Source organism: Leopardus geoffroyi, chromosome D1 (genome assembly GCF_018350155.1).
Source record: "Leopardus geoffroyi isolate Oge1 chromosome D1, O.geoffroyi_Oge1_pat1.0, whole genome shotgun sequence".
Classification (NCBI taxonomy): Eukaryota; Metazoa; Chordata; class Mammalia; order Carnivora; family Felidae; genus Leopardus; species Leopardus geoffroyi.
The window spans coordinates 16161702-16180409 of record NC_059329.1 but is presented as its reverse complement, the minus strand read 5'-3'; the positions used below and the strand labels follow the sequence as shown (position 1 = coordinate 16180409).

General features: G+C 59.5%; 1 protein-coding gene and 1 long non-coding RNA gene across 23 annotated transcripts in view; one reads left to right on the top strand and one right to left on the bottom strand.

Moving 5' to 3' along the window:
• Positions 1-38: 38 nt before the first annotated feature.
• The window catches only part of PHLDB1 (pleckstrin homology like domain family B member 1), a 46159-nt gene continuing 27489 nt past the window's right edge, over positions 39-18708 (bottom strand). For 6 of the 21 annotated variants that reach the window (XM_045483031.1, XM_045483030.1, XM_045483027.1 and 3 more), the window contains 17 exons: positions 16932-17042; positions 16667-16756; positions 15956-16087; positions 14740-14844; positions 14172-14345; positions 13503-13643; positions 11966-12106; positions 11695-11797; positions 11202-11246; positions 10351-10645; positions 10180-10270; positions 8443-8589; positions 6627-6743; positions 6029-6131; positions 2262-2347; positions 2107-2139; positions 39-1388 (listed from right to left, as the gene is read on the bottom strand). In XM_045483031.1, the coding sequence (XP_045338987.1) occupies positions 1248-1388; positions 2107-2139; positions 2262-2347; positions 6029-6131; positions 6627-6743; positions 8443-8589; positions 10180-10270; positions 10351-10645; positions 11202-11246; positions 11695-11797; positions 11966-12106; positions 13503-13643; positions 14172-14345; positions 14740-14844; positions 15956-16087; positions 16667-16756; positions 16932-17042 (2055 nt within the window). In that variant the 3' untranslated portion in view covers positions 39-1247. The remainder of the gene's footprint in view (positions 1389-2106; positions 2140-2261; positions 2348-6028; positions 6132-6626; positions 6744-8442; positions 8590-10179; positions 10271-10350; positions 10646-11201; positions 11247-11694; positions 11798-11965; positions 12107-13502; positions 13644-14171; positions 14346-14739; positions 14845-15955; positions 16088-16666; positions 16757-16931; positions 17043-18708) is intronic. The other 15 variants (XM_045483040.1, XM_045483046.1, XM_045483042.1 and 12 more) reach the window with 12 other exon arrangements.
• Positions 1627-4266, top strand: LOC123600759. Of its 2 annotated transcripts, none has more exons than XR_006713792.1 (3): positions 1627-1730; positions 2394-2492; positions 4104-4266. It is a non-coding gene; the product is annotated as an uncharacterized LOC123600759 (long non-coding RNA). The 2 variants fall into 2 exon arrangements; XR_006713793.1 differs by having other exon boundaries at positions 4036-4108.

Here is an 18708-nt window from a genome sequence, read left to right as displayed (position 1 = left end):
CCTAGCCCCATATCGCATACAACCTGGCTTCCCAAACACATACTCCAAATGCTTTATTGTTCTGTTGAGATGCTTACAAATACTGAAAATCGCCCAGCCCAGGCCGGGCAACCATGGCCCAGTGTTGGGCAGAGGAGCAGGGTTGTGGGCTTAGTGTTAAGGCGTGAAGGGCTGAGGCCAGACAGCTGGGGGCCTGGTCCTCTGCTCTCCATTTCTGTCATCCTTCTGAGGCCGAAGGGAGGGCAGCCAGCCCCCAGGGTCCTCCCCCTCGGCTCCTGCTCAGGTCTCCCCCAGCGGGCGTCTGAGCGGCCCTCCATCCCTGTTAGAAACCCAGCCAGTTCTGTAGAACCCAGTCTAGCTGCCTCTCCCATCCTCCAGTCTCTGGATGTCCAAGCTTCGTCCCTTCTGGCTCTAAGCAAGGCACGAGTGCAAGGGAGAGGTCTGGACTAGGGGGCGGCCGGTTGTGCACCAGGGCCTGGAGACATAGGGGGCAGGGAGCGGGTGCTTGGTCCCTTCCCCCGGCATGAGATGCACAAGGTCCTGGGCTGGAGAGGTCGCAGTACGTACCCTTGTACCCTCGGATGGGCCCATGGCTGCAGCATGGGCGGAGCCACGGCGAGTGTATGACCATGGCGATGAAGCAGTCACTGTGGAGATCGTGGTTGGGGGTCTGCAAAAAGGGGATGAGGTTAGGACCTCAAGGATGGCACTGGAGGTCTCTGGCCCTTGAACAAAGACAGGGGAGGACAGGGTAGAGCGGGGTTGGAGAAGTACACCGCCTGAGCTGTTACCCCACTCTTGATGTGGTTCTCCTCAGCCCCCAAGGCCCCCCGCAAAGGGGGCTGAGGCAAGAAGGGATCTTTGGCAGATTCTGGTACCATAATTTGTCCTTTTGCAAAAGAGAACACAGGCTGGGGAGTGCAGGTGCCAGGTCAGAGCTTGAGGCCCCCTCTTGTGACAGCTCCTCAGGCCTGGGGCAAGGCCCTCCAAGGTTACTGCAGATTCTGGGCTCCCGGGAGCCTCCCCACTTTTCATCTGCTGACTGATTCTTCAGGGGGCCTGAGCCCAGAAATTCACAGGATGAGCTCCTTACACCGTAGAACAGTACAAAGTCACCTACAACAGCCCCAGGCACGCTCCGCCCTTCCGGGCCTCTGGGGGCACTCCTGTGTGACCCGGTGTGCACCTCTGTCTCCAGGGCGGAGCAGCAGGTGGGCTGGCCCGAGGGTCCAGGAGGTCCACACCGGTCAGTTCATGAATTGAGTGTAGCCCTCAGCTCCGGTCACGATGACATCCATCCAGATGCGCATGGCCTCGGCAGATGGGGCCACCATGTAGTAGAGCCGGTCATGGGTCTTCACACAGAAGGTCAGGGCTGGGTTCGGGCTCTGCTCAGGGAGAGAGGAAGGTCTAAGCCAGGGCTCACCTCTGACCCCCCATCTGCCCTTTCCCCTCCCCGTCTCCATGACACCCTAGAGCTCAGGACGGAGTCTGAAACACGCCCCAAACCTAGTGCCCATCAGTCCAGCAGGCCCCCGCTGGAGACGGTCCCCTCCTCACACCCGGACCATCCTTGGGCCCTGGCAGGGCCGTACCCTGCCTTGTGGGGGCACTGTTCCTCAGCGAGCCCGGGGGCACAAAAGTGTCACAGGAATCAGACACAAAGGGCCCTTCCCGTGAGGACCAGAGTCTCCTCTCAGCACAAGAGGGGCCGATGGAAAAAGCTGCAGGTAGGATGCTGGGCCGCAGAGGAGGGGAGGTCAGGGCTGAGGTGGGCACCCGAGGCTTGGGGGGAGGGAGGCTGATTACATGAGGGCAGACAGCCCAGGCCTCGGACACATCCCCTCTATCAGTCCCCCCAGCCAGAACCCTCCCGGAGAACCCCTTCCTCCCTTTAGCCATCCTTTCTGTGGTGCCCACCCCTCCCCCCACAGGGACACAGCCTGCTGTCATCTCAAGAGAGGGGGCCGCAAGCCGCCCCCCGTTGCTCCTCCCTCAGGCCTGGGGAAGCGGGGCGGAGGGGAGAGTAAAGGGTCAGGGACAAGTAGGGAACAGGAGGCATTAATGTGCAGTAGTTTTGGTTACACGTAGGTGGGGGAGGGGTACCTCAGTCACCACAGTGAAGCTGAAAAACCTCTTCTGGGAAGGGGAGAGGGAGAGAGGAAGAGAAAGTTTACAAAGAGACCAAGCCATGGGTCCAAGGCTCCGGAGGACGCAGGCTGGAGGCTGTCGTCCCACAACGCCGCGGGGCCCACCCTCACCTTGGCCGCACTGCGCAGGTGGTCATAGTAGACCTCCTCGATGGCCTGGAAGTAGATGACCCCCTTCAGCTTCGTCTCATGCTTGTCTGCAGAGGAAATAAGGCCGGGCTGAGGAGGCCTGTCGTCCCTCAGGTGACGTGCTGCTGAAGGAGCACCCCTGCCCCCAGTCTGAGAAATGGGGTGATTCCCGGGACTCCAGAACAGAGGCCAACATGGAGCCCCAAAGATCTGGTCAGTGCTCAGCCTTGCTCAGAATTAGAGAACGCAAATTAGAACTCCACTGAGATACCACTTCTCACCCACCAGAATGGCAAAAATATGCCAAAAATAAACAGCACCCCTTAGGTGGGGCTCTGGAGAAACAGGGGAGGTGGTCTGATAAGTGACAGGTAAGTCCTACCAGGATTAGGTGTTTGCCCTTCGAGCCAGTGATTGCACTTACGGACATTTATTTTACAAGTAACAAATTTACCCGCGTATTCACCCCAACAGTATTGGTAGTCATGAAATACTGCAAACAACGCAAGTGTCCCCGAGTAGAGATTGGTTAATAAATTATAGTTTAGCACATGAGGGGATACTACACTGCTCTTAAATGATTCAGAAATCTCTGATATATAGTTTCAGAAATACAGCTTAACTTAAAATGTATCAGATGTAGATCTATCTCACACAGATCTGATACGTTAGCAGTAAAACAAGGAATGCATTGTATGCCCCCTTTCGTGTAAGAAAACGACTAACAGTCTATGTTTGCATTTGCTTACGTTCTAAAACTCTACAAGGATACACAAGAGATTTATAACAAAAACAGTCATCTGGAGTGAGCAGAGGCATAAGTCCCAATCTAAAGCTTTTCGGGCGTTTTGATATCAGAACTCTATGAATGCATTGGCCTATTTGCCTCTAATATTAAAAAACAGAAAGACGCGTAGCACCTAGAGGCAGGGGTGACAGGAAGAAGGTGGGCAAGCTAACAGCAGAGGGGACCGTTCCAGTGGGGAGGGAGGGGAACTGCCAAGGGAAAGCCCAGGGCCTGGGCCACCTTGTCTTGTGGCAAACACTGCTCGGGCACCACAACCGAAAGGTCACACAGTCACTAAACTCAGACAGTGACAGCCGATGGCCTGCACCTTGCTCTGCACCCTTCCCCCACCCCGGTGTCATTTCCGGCCTGAGTCCTCCATCCGGGAGCACTGCTGTAGCCGCCTCGATGTGCCCCGGCCCCACCCTCTGCCCCTTCAACTCCTCTCCGCTAAGGACAAGGGAGCGATCTTCCTAAAGCAAACCTAATCCTGCTGCCTCAACCCGAGAGCCTCCCGGCCAGTTCCCTCCCCGGGAACCTGCCGCCATCTTGGCTTGGCAAAGGGTACTTACAGGCCGGTGCCAACACGCCCCTCTGGTCTTATCTCACATCCTTCCCCTGCACCAACGCGTTCTATCTGGCCAGGTGGAGCTGCTGACCAGTCCCTTAACAGTATGCTCTGCATACCCTGGAACGGTCTCCAGCCCATTCCCTTGGCAAATTCCTAAATGGTCTTCCAGACCTATTGCGAGTGTCACCGCTGTGGTGCCTGGCTGCACTCTCCTGTGTTCCCACAGCATGGATGTTCCTCTACAGAACTTACCATGCTAAATCTGAGCCCTTCTTTACCCGTCCGTAGGTCTACCTCCTCCAACACCAACAGCTATGGGCCTAGCACACAGCAGGTGCTCAGTGCTGAAGGGAGCCCTAGGCGCTAGGATCACCAGCAATCACAGATCCTTCTCTTAGGAACCTACAATCCAGTGGGGAGGAAAGCACAGGCATACAGGCATTCATTAGCTATGTGACCTCGACAGCACGGCTGGGAACACCGAGAGAGCATCTACGCGTTGTAAGCGGTCGTGAGCACTAAGTGAGAGAACACGTTCGGAGGGTTCAGCACAGTGACTGGGACACAACATGTGGCAGCTGCGATCGTTACGCCCCTGGGCTGATGGGCCCAGCTCCACCCCACGCTTCCTCTTGGGACGGGGACGCAGCCCCACCCTGGCCCCCAGGCCCGGCCCACCCCTCCAGTAGCACCTCTCCCTTCACTGGAAATACTAACAGCTCCTGCCTCTGCTTCCTAACCACCCACCTTTCCTCCTCTTGTGCAATGGCTCCCACCCCTGTACACAGCTCCGGTCTGTGAGTGGAAGGGCCTCTAAGCCCACATTATTCTCGGCCTTTCTGTAGCATCCCTCGTCCCCGGCGACACGACGCTCCCTGCCTGCAAACGTCTGCTCCTCGGGCTGGCTTCCCTCCCTGTTTCCGCCTCTCATCTGAAAGTCGTCTTCCTTCGTTCCACAGACATTAAGGAAGGTCACAGAGGCCCAGGGCCAGCCCGGCACCTGGCATGTGGCTTCCTGCCCCTCGTCCCTTTGCCCGTCCCTCTGCTTCCTCCTTCCCCAGGGCATGGACTTTCATCTCCCTCTGAGGTCCAGCTGCCCACGCTCGGGCTGAGCTCTGCTGCTTAGCAGCTGTGAGACCCTGGGGAGTTTACTTACTTAACCTCTTGGAGCCTATGTTCCTCATCTGTAAGATGGGTATGAAACAGTGCTTCCCTCACAAGACGATGACGAAAAGTAGACGAGACGAGGCACGCAGAATGCTTAGCACGGCAGCCCGCTCAGGCGAGTGCTCGGTGAGTATGACCTGCTATCACTATTACTCCAACCGATTCAACTCCAACCCTGACCTTTCTCCTCAACCTAGATGTCCCAGGGGCACTTCAACCTCAACAGGCCTAAAATGGAGCTCTTCTCCCCGGGGCCTATTTCTCTCAAATCCCCACGAAGTCCCTTCCCAGACGCATGTGCCTCTGCCCGCACACCCAGGGCCCCAGGCAATCAGGGAAGGCTTCTTGGAGGGGGTGGAACTCAGGGAGCAGGTTAGAGGGGATGCAGGCACTCCAGGCCTGGATGTCCCTGGCACCAGACACTTAAGCCCTGACCCTTCAGGCTCCGAGCAGGATTGCTCTTCCTGGCTGGGGGCGGGGTGGCTGGACTGGCCGAGCAGCCCCGCTAATGACTTGCGGACAGACCCCGGCTGGGGCATTTAATGCCAGTGCAAGGCGCAGTTAAGCTTCTCTTTACCTTCCGCCACGGTGGCCAGCAGTGCTCTAAAAATGCATGCTCTCCAACAAAGGGGGCAGTGACGCAGAGAGCCGCAGAGCGCCCACCGATGCGCCACGTACACGGATGCATATCGGGTAAGAACGACCTTTGTGGTTCTGAGCCACTGGGGTCTCGGGACTGGCTGTCCCCGTGGCATGCCCTGGCCTCTGCTGACCAGCGTGCGACACGGCATCCTGCGCTCGAAGTGGGAACTGTCCAGAGAGAGGGAGGGGATTCTAGGGACCGGCAACCGAGCCGGAGGCCGGGTGGAGGAAGCCGTGGGAGGAGGTGCCTGCGGGCCCTCCAGGAATCCACAGGACTGCACACGCGCACAGCGTCTGCAGCATTCCCATCGTGCACCGCTTTCACTCCGTTCAGTATCTGCCTCCCTGACAGCAAGCTCCGAGGGGCAGAGCTGTGGCCACCCTGCTTGTCAGCAAGGACCAGGACAGTGCCCGGAACTTAGGATGCGCTCGGTTATGTTGCCAAATACACGAAGGTGGACCGTGCTCTGGACGCTGTCGGGGAGGGGACAAGTGCTCAGTTCAAGCCCCTGGCCCCCGGCCTGTAAGCCTGGCCTCCTTCCAGAAGCGTCCAGGCTCTGAGACAGTCTCACAGGAACTCACCCACATAATAGGAAAGGGTGCGCTTGAGCCGGTCGAAGACAAACCAGCGCTTCTTCCACGACTTAATCTTGCCCCCCATCTTGACCAAGTAGCCGCGGCAGACCTGGTGAGAAGCGGGAGTGAGGAGGGACCCGAATGCGCAGTCCCTAAACCTTCCTTCCCCGAGCAGCAACAGAAAGGCCATCCCCTCTGCCTGTATTTCGGGGGGCTGTCCCCAACATCTCTTTAAATTTTTTTTTTTTTCCAACGTTTATTTATTTTTGGGACAGAGAGAGACAGAGCATGAACGGGGGAGGGGCAGAGAGAGAGGGAGACACAGAATCGGAAACAGGCTCCAGGCTCCGAGCCATCAGCCCAGAGCCCGACGCGGGGCTCGAACTCACGGACCGTGAGATCGTGACCCGGCTGAAGTCGGACGCTTAACCGGCTGCACCACCCAGGCGCCCCCCCCAACATCTCTTTAAGCCAGCACACCAGATCCCGGGACAGAGACCTCTGGTGTTAGGGCAGAAACTAGGGCCACTATCCCAAGGGCCCGGGAAATGCCCAGAGCGGGGGGTTCTCCCCCCAGCACCCCGGGGCCACGCACGCCTCGTACCTTGCTGCTGAGCACCACGTGCAGGCAGGTATCGACACCGTGGCCCGACGACTCAATGTGGGTCTTCAGATCAAAGTCCTCCTTCCGGATTGGCAGGTAGCGAGTCAGGGGTCGTGCCTGGGAGCGGAAGGCAGGCTCAGCAGAGTCTCTCTCTTCCCCCACTGTTCCCTTGTCAAGGTCTCTTGGCTTCAGTCCTGAACCGCCACCAATGCCAACCCTCCCTCCCACCCCCAGGGAAGTCACTCTGGTTTCACAGGGCTTGTGGCAAAAGCAGAGATCTAGCAGGCCCGCACTGCCGCAACCTAGACCTGGGCAACTGTTGAGTGGCTCTGTGCCTCAGTTTCCCCACCTAGGACCAAGATACAACCTTTCCTGTCTTGTCCCTGCCCCTCATCTCCTTCCTGGGCTGAATGAAATAAGGCAAGAGGCCAGATGTGAACATGCTCTGGAAAGCAAAGCCCAGTAGGAAATCCGGGCTCTGACTTCCTATTGGACCTTGTTTGGATCGCATGCCCTCTCTGGACCTCAGTTTCCTTATCAGTATTTTTTTTTTTTAATTTAAAAAAAAAAATTTTTTTTTTCAACGTTTTATTTATTTTTGGGACAGAGAGAGAGACAGAGCATGAACGGGGGAGGGGCAGAGAGAGAGGGAGACACAGAATCGGAAACAGGCTCCAGGCTCTGAGCCATCAGCCCAGAGCCCGACGCAGGGCTCGAACTCACGGACCGCGAGATCGTGACCTGGCTGAAGTCGGACGCTTAACCGACTGCGCCACCCAGGCGCCCCTTTTTTTAATTTTTAAATGTTTATTTATTTTTGAGAAACAGAGAATGTGGGTGGGGGAGGAGCAGACAGAGAGGGAGACACAGAATCTGAAGCAGGCTCCAGGCTCTGAGCTGTCGGCACAGAGCCTAACACGGGGCTCGAACTCGTGAACCATGAGATCATGACCTGAGCTGAAGTCGGACACTTAACCGACTGAGCCCCCCAGGCGCCCCAGTGTTTATTTTTGAGAGAGAACGAGAGAGCATGTGTGAGCAGGAGAGGGGAAGAGAGAGGGGGGACAGAGGATCCCTAGCAGGCTCTGTGCTGACAGCAGTGAGCCCCATGCAGGACTCGAACTCACAAATCGTGAGATCATGACCTGAGCCAAAGTCAGACGCTTAACTGACTGAGCCACCCAGGCACCCCCCTGGATCGTTTCTTAATTCCCAAGCCCAATCCAGGTGGCCTGCCCCCTAGAGTTTATGCTGTTGCTTCCCAGGACCAGGGAGCTGTGGTCACTGGTCCCTGTCGGGGTAAATCCCACAGGACCAGACACGCAGGGGTGTTGGGGGACTAGAAGACCCAGTGGGAAGGAACAGCCTGTGTGAGTCCCATGGGCTCTCACAGAGGGGCCAGGATTTGGGACCAGAGACACAGGCAGACCTCCCCACACAACCTAACTTCTTCTACCTTCAACTCTTCTGCATAAGGCAACAGCACTGGACTCCGGTGCCACGGAGAAACGAGTACAAGTCTCTCTTGGAGATGTAAACCAAGAGTCAGAGTGACATCATCTGCCCACGGGGGTGGGGGTGGGGGTGGGGAAGGGGCCGGAGGGGCGGAGCTTCGAGTCTGGTGGAGTGAGGACCAGGACAGCCACAAGACACACGCACACCCAGGTGTCTGGTCCTTGGGGCCGAATGAGTCCCAAGTAGAATGCTGCCTGGTGCGGAGCCAACAGCAACCTTTTCTGGAGGAGAGTAGTTTTCACACCCCAGGGTACCCCTACCCCTCCACAGCCCCGCCCAGCACACCCCAGCACCCACTTACCTGGGAGAACTGTTTCTCCCGCATCTTGACCTCCTTCTCCACCAGCTGCTGCCTCCTGGCGCTCTCGCTCTGCAGCCTCCGTTCCACCTGCTCCCGCCGCCTCCGCTCCTCCTCCAGGGCCTGCCTCCGGAGCTCCAACTCCCGCTCCTGCCCCCAAAGCCAGCAGTCAGTGCCCACGGCTGCATTCTCCCTCCCCTTCTCCAGGTGCCCCTCCTCAGGCTGGGGCAGAGCTGCAGGAGGCGCCCACCTCAGAGAGCAGGCTGGCACGAGGAGGCATCAGCCCCAAAACCCACCTTCTCCAAGCACCTTGTTCGTAAGGGGCAAATGCTTTAAACTGAGACCAGGCTGGCTTCAAATCCTGGCTCTGTCACCGGTCTGAGCTCTGTGACCCTGACAAAATCATTTAAACCCCCTAAGCCTCAGCTGCCTCGCCTGTAAAATGGGGCCAAGAGTGCCCACCTTCAGGGATTATAGTGAAAAGTAATGAGGTCGTGTATGTAAATGCCCATCACTGATTCCAGCATGAAGGAAGCACTGAATGAATAAGTAAACATGGCTCTCACAATTTTTACTTCGATCCCTAAGACACCGATAATCTAAGCAACTGGGTTTTTTTGATACTGAATATATTCAGTAATCTTTCCCTAGTCCCTGAGGCCTTTTGAAGTCAAATTACAAACATTTGTAGTTGAACTTCAAATTTTACGGAGAAAAAAAGTGCACGTACAGAAGCCATTATTAGAAGATTTTAAAAGCCATTAAAACAAGTCATCAAACACAAAGCGTGTCAGAGATGCCCAATGTCCTCATCAACACAAACAACTTCCATGCCATTGGCTCCTGCTTGCCGTTTCTTCCCAGCTCAAAATTTAGCAGGGTCTCCTTCCTCTCCGTTTGCCAAGAGCTGCTTGTAAATCTGGCCCCCGCGGATGTAAGGCTGAGAGGCCTTCCTTTCTGGCTGGTCTAGCTCCTGACCCCTGCCCCCTGCACCCCACTCTCATCTTGAGAGACGAAGAGCACCCCAAGAGTGGAGACAGAACAGACCCTTCACTCGCCCTCCTCCCCAGGCACCGACTCCTCAGCCTGGCTGTGCCCTGGGGACAAACCAGGGTCCTGACCTCGGGCCCACTTCCCTCTGCCAACCTCTGCTCTGGCCTGGACGCCTGCCTTCTCTTCTGGCCCTACCCCCCCATGCTGGGCCCCCATTCCCGCCTTTCTTCACCGTCCCCAAGGGGAAGGACCCGCCACTCGTGCAGACGCAAATCAGAACTCTCGTGGCGGCCAAAACACCCACAGAAGCAAACACGCAAAGGCTGCACGTTGCCGAAAGGGAAATTCCTGGCTGGACGAGGGTTCCTGTGCTGCCTCCTCTCATCCTAAGAGCCATGTCACCAGGCCTCCTCCATCTGACGAACACGACCTCTAAAACACTCTTCCTCAAGGGAAGGTCTCGGGGTGCCTGGGTGGCTCAGTCGGTTGAGCGTCCGACTTCGGCTCAGGTCATGATCTCGCGGCCCGTGAGTTCGAGACCCGCGTCGGGCGCTGTGCTAATAGCTCAGAGCCTGGAGCCTGTTTCGGATTGTGTCTCCTCTCTCTCTGCCCCTCCCCTGCTTGCGATCTGTCTCTGTCTCTTGAAAATAAATAAAAACTTTTTAAAAAAAAGGGGAGGGGGGAGCGCTTGGGGGCGGGACACAGGCCCCGGGCAGCCGCGGGCCCGCCGGCGCAGGCCTGCCTCACCCTCGACTCCATGAGGCGGCTCTTCTCCGCGTGCGCTTCTTTCAGCATCTTCTCCATCTCCTCGATCTTCCCCACGTCCAGGCCGCTCACGCTGGGGGAGGGCGAGAGTGGGGGCATCAAGGGGCCGGGAGGCGGCTGGCGGGGGCGGGGCCGGCCCCCTCGGGCGGGTACCTGGACACGGTGTCCGGGGAGCAGGCCGAGGTGCCACCCGTGGAGATGCTGGTCTCCATGCTGTCGGAGCTCTCCAGGCTCAGGGTGTCGTAGGCGTGCTCGCCGTCCTCCCCGCGCTCTCGGCCGGCCGGCAGGTGGTGCAGGATGGAGTGGTGCATGAGCGGGGGGAAGCCCGAGGGGCCGGGCGGGAAGGGGGCCGCCCCGTGCAGGGCATCCCACTGGCACTGCGCCTCGGCCGCAGCCTTCTGCTTCAGCTCGGCCAGGCGCCGCCGCTGCTCCTCGATCACCTGCTGCCCTGCGGGAGGGACGGGGGAGTCACGGTGGGCCCTGTGGGGGCCGCCGGCAGAACCACAGACAGAGGGAAGGGGCGAGCGGGGAGAGGTCAGCACCGGGCCCACCCCTCAGCCCCCGCAGCTCCACGTCCGGCTGCCCTGCCGGGGTCTCTGTCGCCTGCACAGCTGGCCGCGGCCGTGCGGTCCGGCTTCAGCGCTCCTCCTGCTTCCTGAGCACCCGCCGCCCCCCCCTCCGCCCCGGCCCAGAGCGGGGCAGGACTCATGCACTGCCCTGCCCGCTGGGGAAGGGGGAGAGGGAAGGGCGTGAGCAGGGCGTCCATGCAAAGCCAGCCGTGATGCAGAAGCAAGAGCCACGAGAGCGGGACAGAGGGGGAGACGACAAGGCAGGAGACAGCTCAGCGGGAGGCGTGAGGCCAGCCAGACACCCGGCCCCAGGTCGGCCCCGGGTCAGCTGGGGAGCCTGCCTGGGGGCAGCGAGGACCCGCGCAGAATACATCATGCGGACGCCCAGGCGGGGCTGCCTGACCAAAGCAATGCCCTCAGTGACCAACGCTCTACCTGCTGGGTCGTCGGTTGGGGGGGGCTCGGCAGGAAGCGACTCGCCTGGTGTGGGGGGCCCCGGGCAGAGAGACACAGAGGGGACGAGACGAGAGAGAGGCACAGACATGGGCTTTCAAAACAACCAAAATGCACACAGGCAGCAAGGACTCCAGGGTCCCCAGAGCCAGTATCTTAGGGAACCATTTCCGGAGGTCATCACGTCCACCCTCTGCCTCCAGACAGGGCAACGTCCATCCCGACTCAGATCAACAAACATCTTCCTTGTTTGCTGTGCTCTCTGGGAATACCGCACAGCCCCCAACCCCGAGTCTCTGGACAAATATCCAGGAAGCTCTCCTTTCAGTATCGAACCTAAATGCTTTCTGCCCTCACCTGGAACTCAAGTAAAGCAAAAACATCTCGCAAAACGTGAGGCACGGAGGGAGGGGGGTGGTGGCAGATATCCAGGCCCCCCCAGGAGAGCGGGCGGGTGGGCACTGCGGCCACTCACCCTTCTGCTGCAGGGCCAGCTGGCGCTTGGTCTCAATGTCCTGCAGCGTGGCCGCCAGGTTGCGAGGAAGGCTGCTCGTGCCATTCTGGGCAAGGAGGACACTCTGCGGCGGTGGGGGGAGGGGGGGAAGTGGAGCATGGGGACCCGGGGCTCAGAAGACCCCCCCCCACCGAGGCTCCCCTGGGGCGGCCCCGCCCCCTCCCCGGTGTGGCAGTCTCCATCCCCCTACCACCACCTTGCCATACACTCAGCCCACCCGCTGTCCTCAGACCTTTGGGGAGGGGCTACGGCCCAGGGTAGCCACGCTGAGCTGGGAGGAGGAGGAAGAAGAGCCAGAGGAAGAGGGGAGAGGGCCGCTGCGGGTCCGGGGCAGGGGGCTGGTGGCCTCCCCATCCATCTTGGAGCGGTAAACCTGGAGGGAAGAGAGCGCCGGGTCAACTCTGGCTCCCCCCCTGGCCACCACCCCCACCCCCCCACCCCACCCCCGTCACCTAGGCTGGCTGCAATCCAAGACACCGCCCTGGCACCGGGCCTCCGAGGCCGCTTCTAACTGACAACAGCATTGAGCTTCTCGGGCCAGACCAACGGACAGGCGTTACTGGAGGCTGCCAAGCCTCCTTTCCGGGCAGTTCTTCCCTCGGCCAATCCCCGGTCCCACCCCAGGTCTCGGAAAAGATCTCGTAAATCGACCCATGCGAGGCGCTAACATGGGCCGGGCAGAGCCGTACAGGAGACCGACTAGAAGCCAGGGTTCCCTCTGGTCCCGGCTCTGCCACTAACGGGCTGTGTGACCTTGGGCCCTGCGCCTCCCGGCTCTGGGCCCGGGCTTCCTTATCTGCAAGAGCAGGGAGCAGGGCTAGACCAAACAACCGCCAAGCTCCCTCACGGCCCTCGTGTTTGCGGAACACCGGTGCCCGAAGTCAAGATCCCTGACTCTTGGCATCGGCTCTGCTACGTCCTAGTTGTGTGGCCTTGGCGGGACTGCTTATCCTCTCCGGGCCCCAGTGACTGAGCTGTAAAATCAGAGTTAACTGTGCTCACGATGAAAGGAATCAAAACGTGGGAAAGTCTCTAACCAGCCGGACACAAAGTAGAGAGAGGGTGGCTCACAGGCTCCTCCCAAAGGGAGCACAGAATCTGAGCTGAGATGGGGTCTTAGAGGTCCTGTGCCTTCACTCCAGGAGTGAATCTCGAAGGCAGGGGTCTCGGGCACAGCAGCAGGTCAGCGGCGTGCACCCTGGGGGAGGACGCTACCTGACTGCCCCCACCCCCACCCCCACACCACAGTCAGCAGCTTGCTCCAGGCTCAGCTCGGACTGCACCCTCCACGGGAACTGTGAGGAGGCCGGGCACGTCTCTGTCCCATCAGGACTGCCTCCAAGTGTCACCCCCGGGGAGACCAGGAGAGCAAAGTGCTGGCAGTTCTCCCAGGACACACGAGTTCCAGCTGCCACGGGCCCAAGAGCACATCAGGCCCCCAGACCCAGGGAGAAACTCCAGGGTTGAAGGCTGCCAGGGACAGAGCGGGGCCACAGCCTACCGTAGCTCGAGGCACCAAGCCCATCTCAACCTGACCACTGCTCCTGGACCCCCCTTCACTGGACAGTCAATCCTGTACGTCATCCTTGGACTCAAGGGCTGGCCCCAGCTGCCCGAAGTGCCAGGATGGCACTAGGAGACCTACTGCCCTGACTCAACGGACCCCCACCCTCTAGGGAGGCACTGTGTGGCTGCTGCATTGGCAGGAGGTACCCAGCACAGAGAGGAGCAGGGCTTGGGGAGGAACGGGCAGGGAGAGAGGGGGTTACCTGCAGCTGCCGGGAAGCTTTGGCGGGCAGAGGCGGGGGAGAGGAGCGCGGGGAGGCTGTAGCGGGGCCGGTCCCCAGCCCGGCCATCAGCTCCTGGTACCACTGCTCTAAGTCTACAGCAGGGAGCAGCAGCTCCTCCATCTGGAGCGGGGTGTGGGGAGAGGGGCGTGGGGAGGGGGTGAGGAGAATAGTCAGGAGAGTAGGGGAAGGAAGGGTAGGAGGACGGGAGAGAAGGCAGAAGAAAGGGGAAGGTTGCAGGAAGAGTAAAGGAAGACGGAGCGGGGAAACACGGAGGTGAGGGAGAAGGGAGGGAAGGAGGGGAGAGAGGACAGCATAAAGAGAAGGAGGAGAAAAACAGTGAGAAAACAGTTGCTGTGAACGCGCTAAGGGCAAAGAGGAACAGTCAGGACACAACTCCCAGACCAGAGACACGTGCTGTGCCCACCATGATGCCAGACAGCCAGCGTCCACAGGCACCGAGCGCTCCCAGGGGGCCAGCCTGGAGCTCAGAAGCCAGGAAGCAGGGGCGGAACACACACACACACACACACACACACACACACACACACACACGTGCACACACACGCACGCACACAGGCGCACACACACATATACACAGAGCCACGCCAGCAGCGGGCTGGGGGTGGCAGGGACACACAGGCCACCAACCTTGGGTGAAGGCGTGATGGAAGCGAAGGAGGAGGAAGAGGGCAGCACGGGAGGAAGGCAGGTGGTGGGAACCAGGTCCCGGGAGGCAGGGGCCCAGAGAGGCAGGCCTGGCACAGGGGCTGCGGGCACGGGCGAGGTGCCCCACATCGCCTTTAGCTGCTCAAGCGTCACGTACTTGGGGGAAAGGCCAGGACGCAGGAGGGAATACAAGAGGTTAATGGAACTGCAACCCAGGAGCTGGCCCTGCCCACAGGCGAGGGAAGGGTGAGCACAGGAAGCGCGGAGCAGCAGAGGCCTGCAGAGCCCAGGAAAGCAAGTCCTCTCTAGGCAGGACGACGCCCTCACGCCCAAGCAGAAGGCTGCCCGGCCTTGAGCCATCAGGAGCTGAAGCTCCCGAGGCCCCAGGCCATACAGGGACCCACTCCCAGCCCCCCTATGCCAGCTGCCCTTCTCCCTCACCGCTGGACACAGACCCCATTGTCCCCCAAGCCCCACCCAGGACTGAGGGACAACCTGGGCATCCACAGGAGGCCCTTGGGCACAGGTGGGCTCACTCAGTGGCCGGTACCTCACTGTCAGGCAGGGGCTGGGCGAGCACGCTGGGGGAGGTGGCAGAAGCATGGGGGTCCAAGCGGAAGCACAGCTGGAGAAACTCTGCCAGGCTCACATACTCCTAGGGTGCCCGGTGGGAGGGGGAGGGATGGGCAGAGAGGTTCAACAGGGTACAACCAGGCACCTGACACCCACACTCCATGCCTTAGGGCCATCACTCCATTCAACACAAGATCCAGAGCAAGGAGCGTGGCAGGGGGTGCAGGAGGGGGACTCAGCTGTCTCCTGTGACCGGAGACAGCTGGGGGGAGGGAGGGGCCAGAAAAGGGCAGGCAGAACTGTCTGAAGGCACTTCTTGACCTGTACTTTTAGGCGGCCTTGGCATCCCGGCCCTGCCCAGGGCAGACTCTGAAGGCCCATCCCTGGGTTTGCTCTGGGCTGGGGACAGGAGAAGCCTAGGGAAGGCCTTCCGAGAGCCCACCGAGAATCAGGACCCAACTCCCGGAGAGTCCTTCTGTCTCCCCCATCTTGGGCCCCAGTGGGGCACACACACACTGCATCGAGCACCAGCCACCATTCCTGAGGGTCTCCTCACACCCACGTGCCGGGGCGGGAGCTGGGAGGGGTAGGCTCACTAAGTGGGTGAGCTAGATGGGCTTTGAGAAAGAGGCCTCAGCAGGGAGCAGCTAAGAGCCCAGGTGGAAAAACGGGCCCACCCCCCAAGGGTTAGTACGTAGGAAGAGACTAGCGCATCAGACTGCGGTGTGGGAGGACAGGGACCGTCACCCTCCCTGAGCATATCCTCAGTCCCCTGAGCTGATCTAGGCGGTGGGGGCACGGCAGGCCTCCAAAATGCACACTGAATGCGCAGGGTCCCAAGCCTGACCCATCCGGGGGAGCCCCGGCCTGGCGGAGCCCCAGAGGGCAACTATCCTCCGGGGGTCAGGGAAAGGGAAAAGGAGCGGGAGGATCCAGTGTGTTGTGAGCACTGATGAATGGCATGCAGATCACGTGCAAATTAATACGCAAGCCGGTGCTGAGTTTGCATAGCCTGCCCGGGCCCTCTATGGAGCAGCAGGATGGCGCGCTCACTCACACTCTCACACACTCCGGCCAGAGGATTATTGCCACACGCCCCTGAGCCGGGCCCTTGGCAGGAGCTGGAGGCAGGAGCTCGGCAAGCAGGCAGACGGGCAGTGGGCAGAGCAGAGCAGGCAGTTAGCTGGGATTACCTCTTGTGCTTTGGGGCAGAGCTGAGTGGAAGCAGGTGGGATTAGGGGGACAGAGGAGGCCCCAGCCTGAGAAGACCCCGGGAAAGGGACCAGACTCGCAGTCCCTGAGGACTCGGAGATGAGCAGTTCGGCCTACAGAGAGGGGACATGGTGAGGGGCCGCCCACGCCAGGCCTCAGTGGCAGGGAGGTGGGGAGAAAAGGAAAGAGCTCGGGAACCTGGGCATGTCCTAGTTGGACCTCACGCCCCAAGCAGGCAAAGACTCAGGAAAGGACCGCCTAAGGGATGTCAGTGCCCACTATGCTGCCAAGAGCCTCGTTCTAGACTGAAGCCCGAGGAGCTCTGAGAGCAGGGCCCCGGGATTCCTGTGCAAACCCTCCAAGCGAGGCTGCCCGGCCCTGGCCCTTCCCAAACCTCTGAGCTTCCCGCCTTCCCCACTCATGCCTCCTGAATCCCCCAGATGGATTTGATCACCCAAAATGGTAACATCGGTAAGCTCCTAGGAGCCAGAAAGGTATCTGCAAAGCAGCAGCTGGTAGCCACAGAAGGTCAGACCCCAGACTTCAGGGCCACTCGCACTCAAATCTCTCCAGTTCAGGAGAACGTCCCCAGTATTCGGCCTCAGCTACTGGGGAGAAGGTGCCACACGTTGCTCCAGGGCCTCCCAGGAAGCCCCTTGGGCCTGAAGCTAGGGCTGACCCAACCACGTTACCTCTTTGAGAGTCGACGTGGTCTTCGGGAAAGGCCTGCCTCCCGTGAGTGAGTGGTACCTTCTTTCCAGCATCGTGAGTTTCTCCTTCTCCTGCGAGCCCAGAGTGGCCGAGTCAGAACGGGGTGGGGGTGGCAGCACAGGGGGAGCCAAGTGAGGGGGGCCCTCCTGCAGCTGGCAGAGCTCCACCCCAGCCCCCCCTGCACTCATCTCCCACTCCCCATCCTGCACCGACCCCGATCCCCCAGCCCAACCTGACCGAGGCTACCTTCTGCAGCAGCTGCAGGGAGGCGTTCTTGTCCCGCGCCAGGCGCTCGGACTCTTGCACGGCCTGGGCCCGGATCTGCCCGGCCTGACTGTCCAGGACTGCCAGGCGCTCCTGAAGGAGGGGGTGGGAGGTCGGTCAGGCCTGGGAGACAGGGCTGAGCCCACGGCGAGGCTTCCCTGTCTCTCCAGTCCAGAGACCCTTGGCTTGGGTGAAGGGAATCGACCAGCTCTTCTGCTTGGCCTTAACCCACCCCTGGAATACCGGGGCAAGTGTGGTCAACTCCTCCCTTCACCCATCCCTCAACCAGGGACTCCCAGCACACCGGCTAGAACCCGAGTCCCCACATGTAACCTCCCCACCATCAACCAGTCCGGAATCCGAGCTGCTGAAGAGTTCTCCACCTGCCCCACTCCCACGGCCACCCTCCAAGTCCAGGCCACCCTCCAAGTCCAGGCCCGCTGCCTTCCCTGCCTGGACTTTTTCACCAGCCCTCTGCCTCCACTCCTGACCTTCTAAGTGTGCCCCACATTGACACGAACACCTTCTCAAAATGGCCCTGGAGGTCTGTTTTTGTCTGCTTATCCGAATTTTCTAAGCCTTCCAAAAAGAATATATATTACTTGAATGATGTTTTAAAACTCCACGAGTAAAGTTAGATCACTCCTCTCCTCAAAATCTTTGACGCGCTACTCACAGGACAGAGCACAAACTGAAAACGGCGTCCGAGGGCTCCCGGGACTGGGCCTACGCTCTTCGGCTCCCCCTTCCCCCGCCAGCCTTCTGTGTCCCCCCCTCCCCCCCAGCCCGGCTGGCTGGCCGTGGGGCACACTAAGCCACAGAGCTGCAGACCCTCAGGCCTAACACTGCCCCCTTGCCCCAGAAGAGCTGTCCCTGTCTTTCCACCACCAAGAGCTCATTTTTCCTCCTAGACCAGTCCGAGTGAAACTTTTCTCCTACATCTTCCTCAATTACCACTCAATTCCTCTGCTCCCTCCTCTGTGCTCAGATTACTCTGTGTCACCATTTGCCTCGTATTACTGCTACTTGTGAACCTGTGCCTCCATCACCACCCCGCCCAGACTGTCAGATCCAAGGGCAAGGTCGGGGTCTTTTCTGTCTCCATATCCCCAGTAGGGCTGAGCACAGTGCCTGGCTCAACAACCATGTGCTAAAAGGAAAAGAAAATCACGTGAGAGAGAAGAATGGGGTTTGGGGAAAACGGGCTGGGTTAATCCCAGGAGGGCTTCCTGCAAGGGGCAGCCTTAAACCACCACCTTTAAGAGCAAGACATGAGCAAGGAGGGAGGGAAGAAGGGAGCTATCCTAAATCTGGGGTCAGCCCAAGCAGGAATTCCCACAGCAACATCAGCTGTTTAACGAGAACCTGTTAGAACGCAGTAACTGCTAAACGCTTTGCATTTGTGACCTCATTTAAACCTCTTTTGACGCAGGTGCCTTTACACCCATTTTACTGATGAGAACACTGACATATTCAGGAGCTAGTAAGTGGTACAGCTAGGAATGGAACTAAATCTGTAGGACTCCAAAGCCAGTATTCTGAACCGCCCTGAATCACAGTGGAGAGGATAGGGGAACATTGGGCAGGAGGGCAGACAGAGCCTGGGATTGGGTGGGACACAGGGAGGGGAGGGGCGGGGTGCGAGGGACAGAAGCTGAGTAGGGCTCATGAGAAGGCAAGGAGAAGGGGCGCCTGGCTGGCTCGGTCAGTGAAGCATGCAACTCTTAATCTTGGGGTTGTAAATTCAAGCCCCACATTG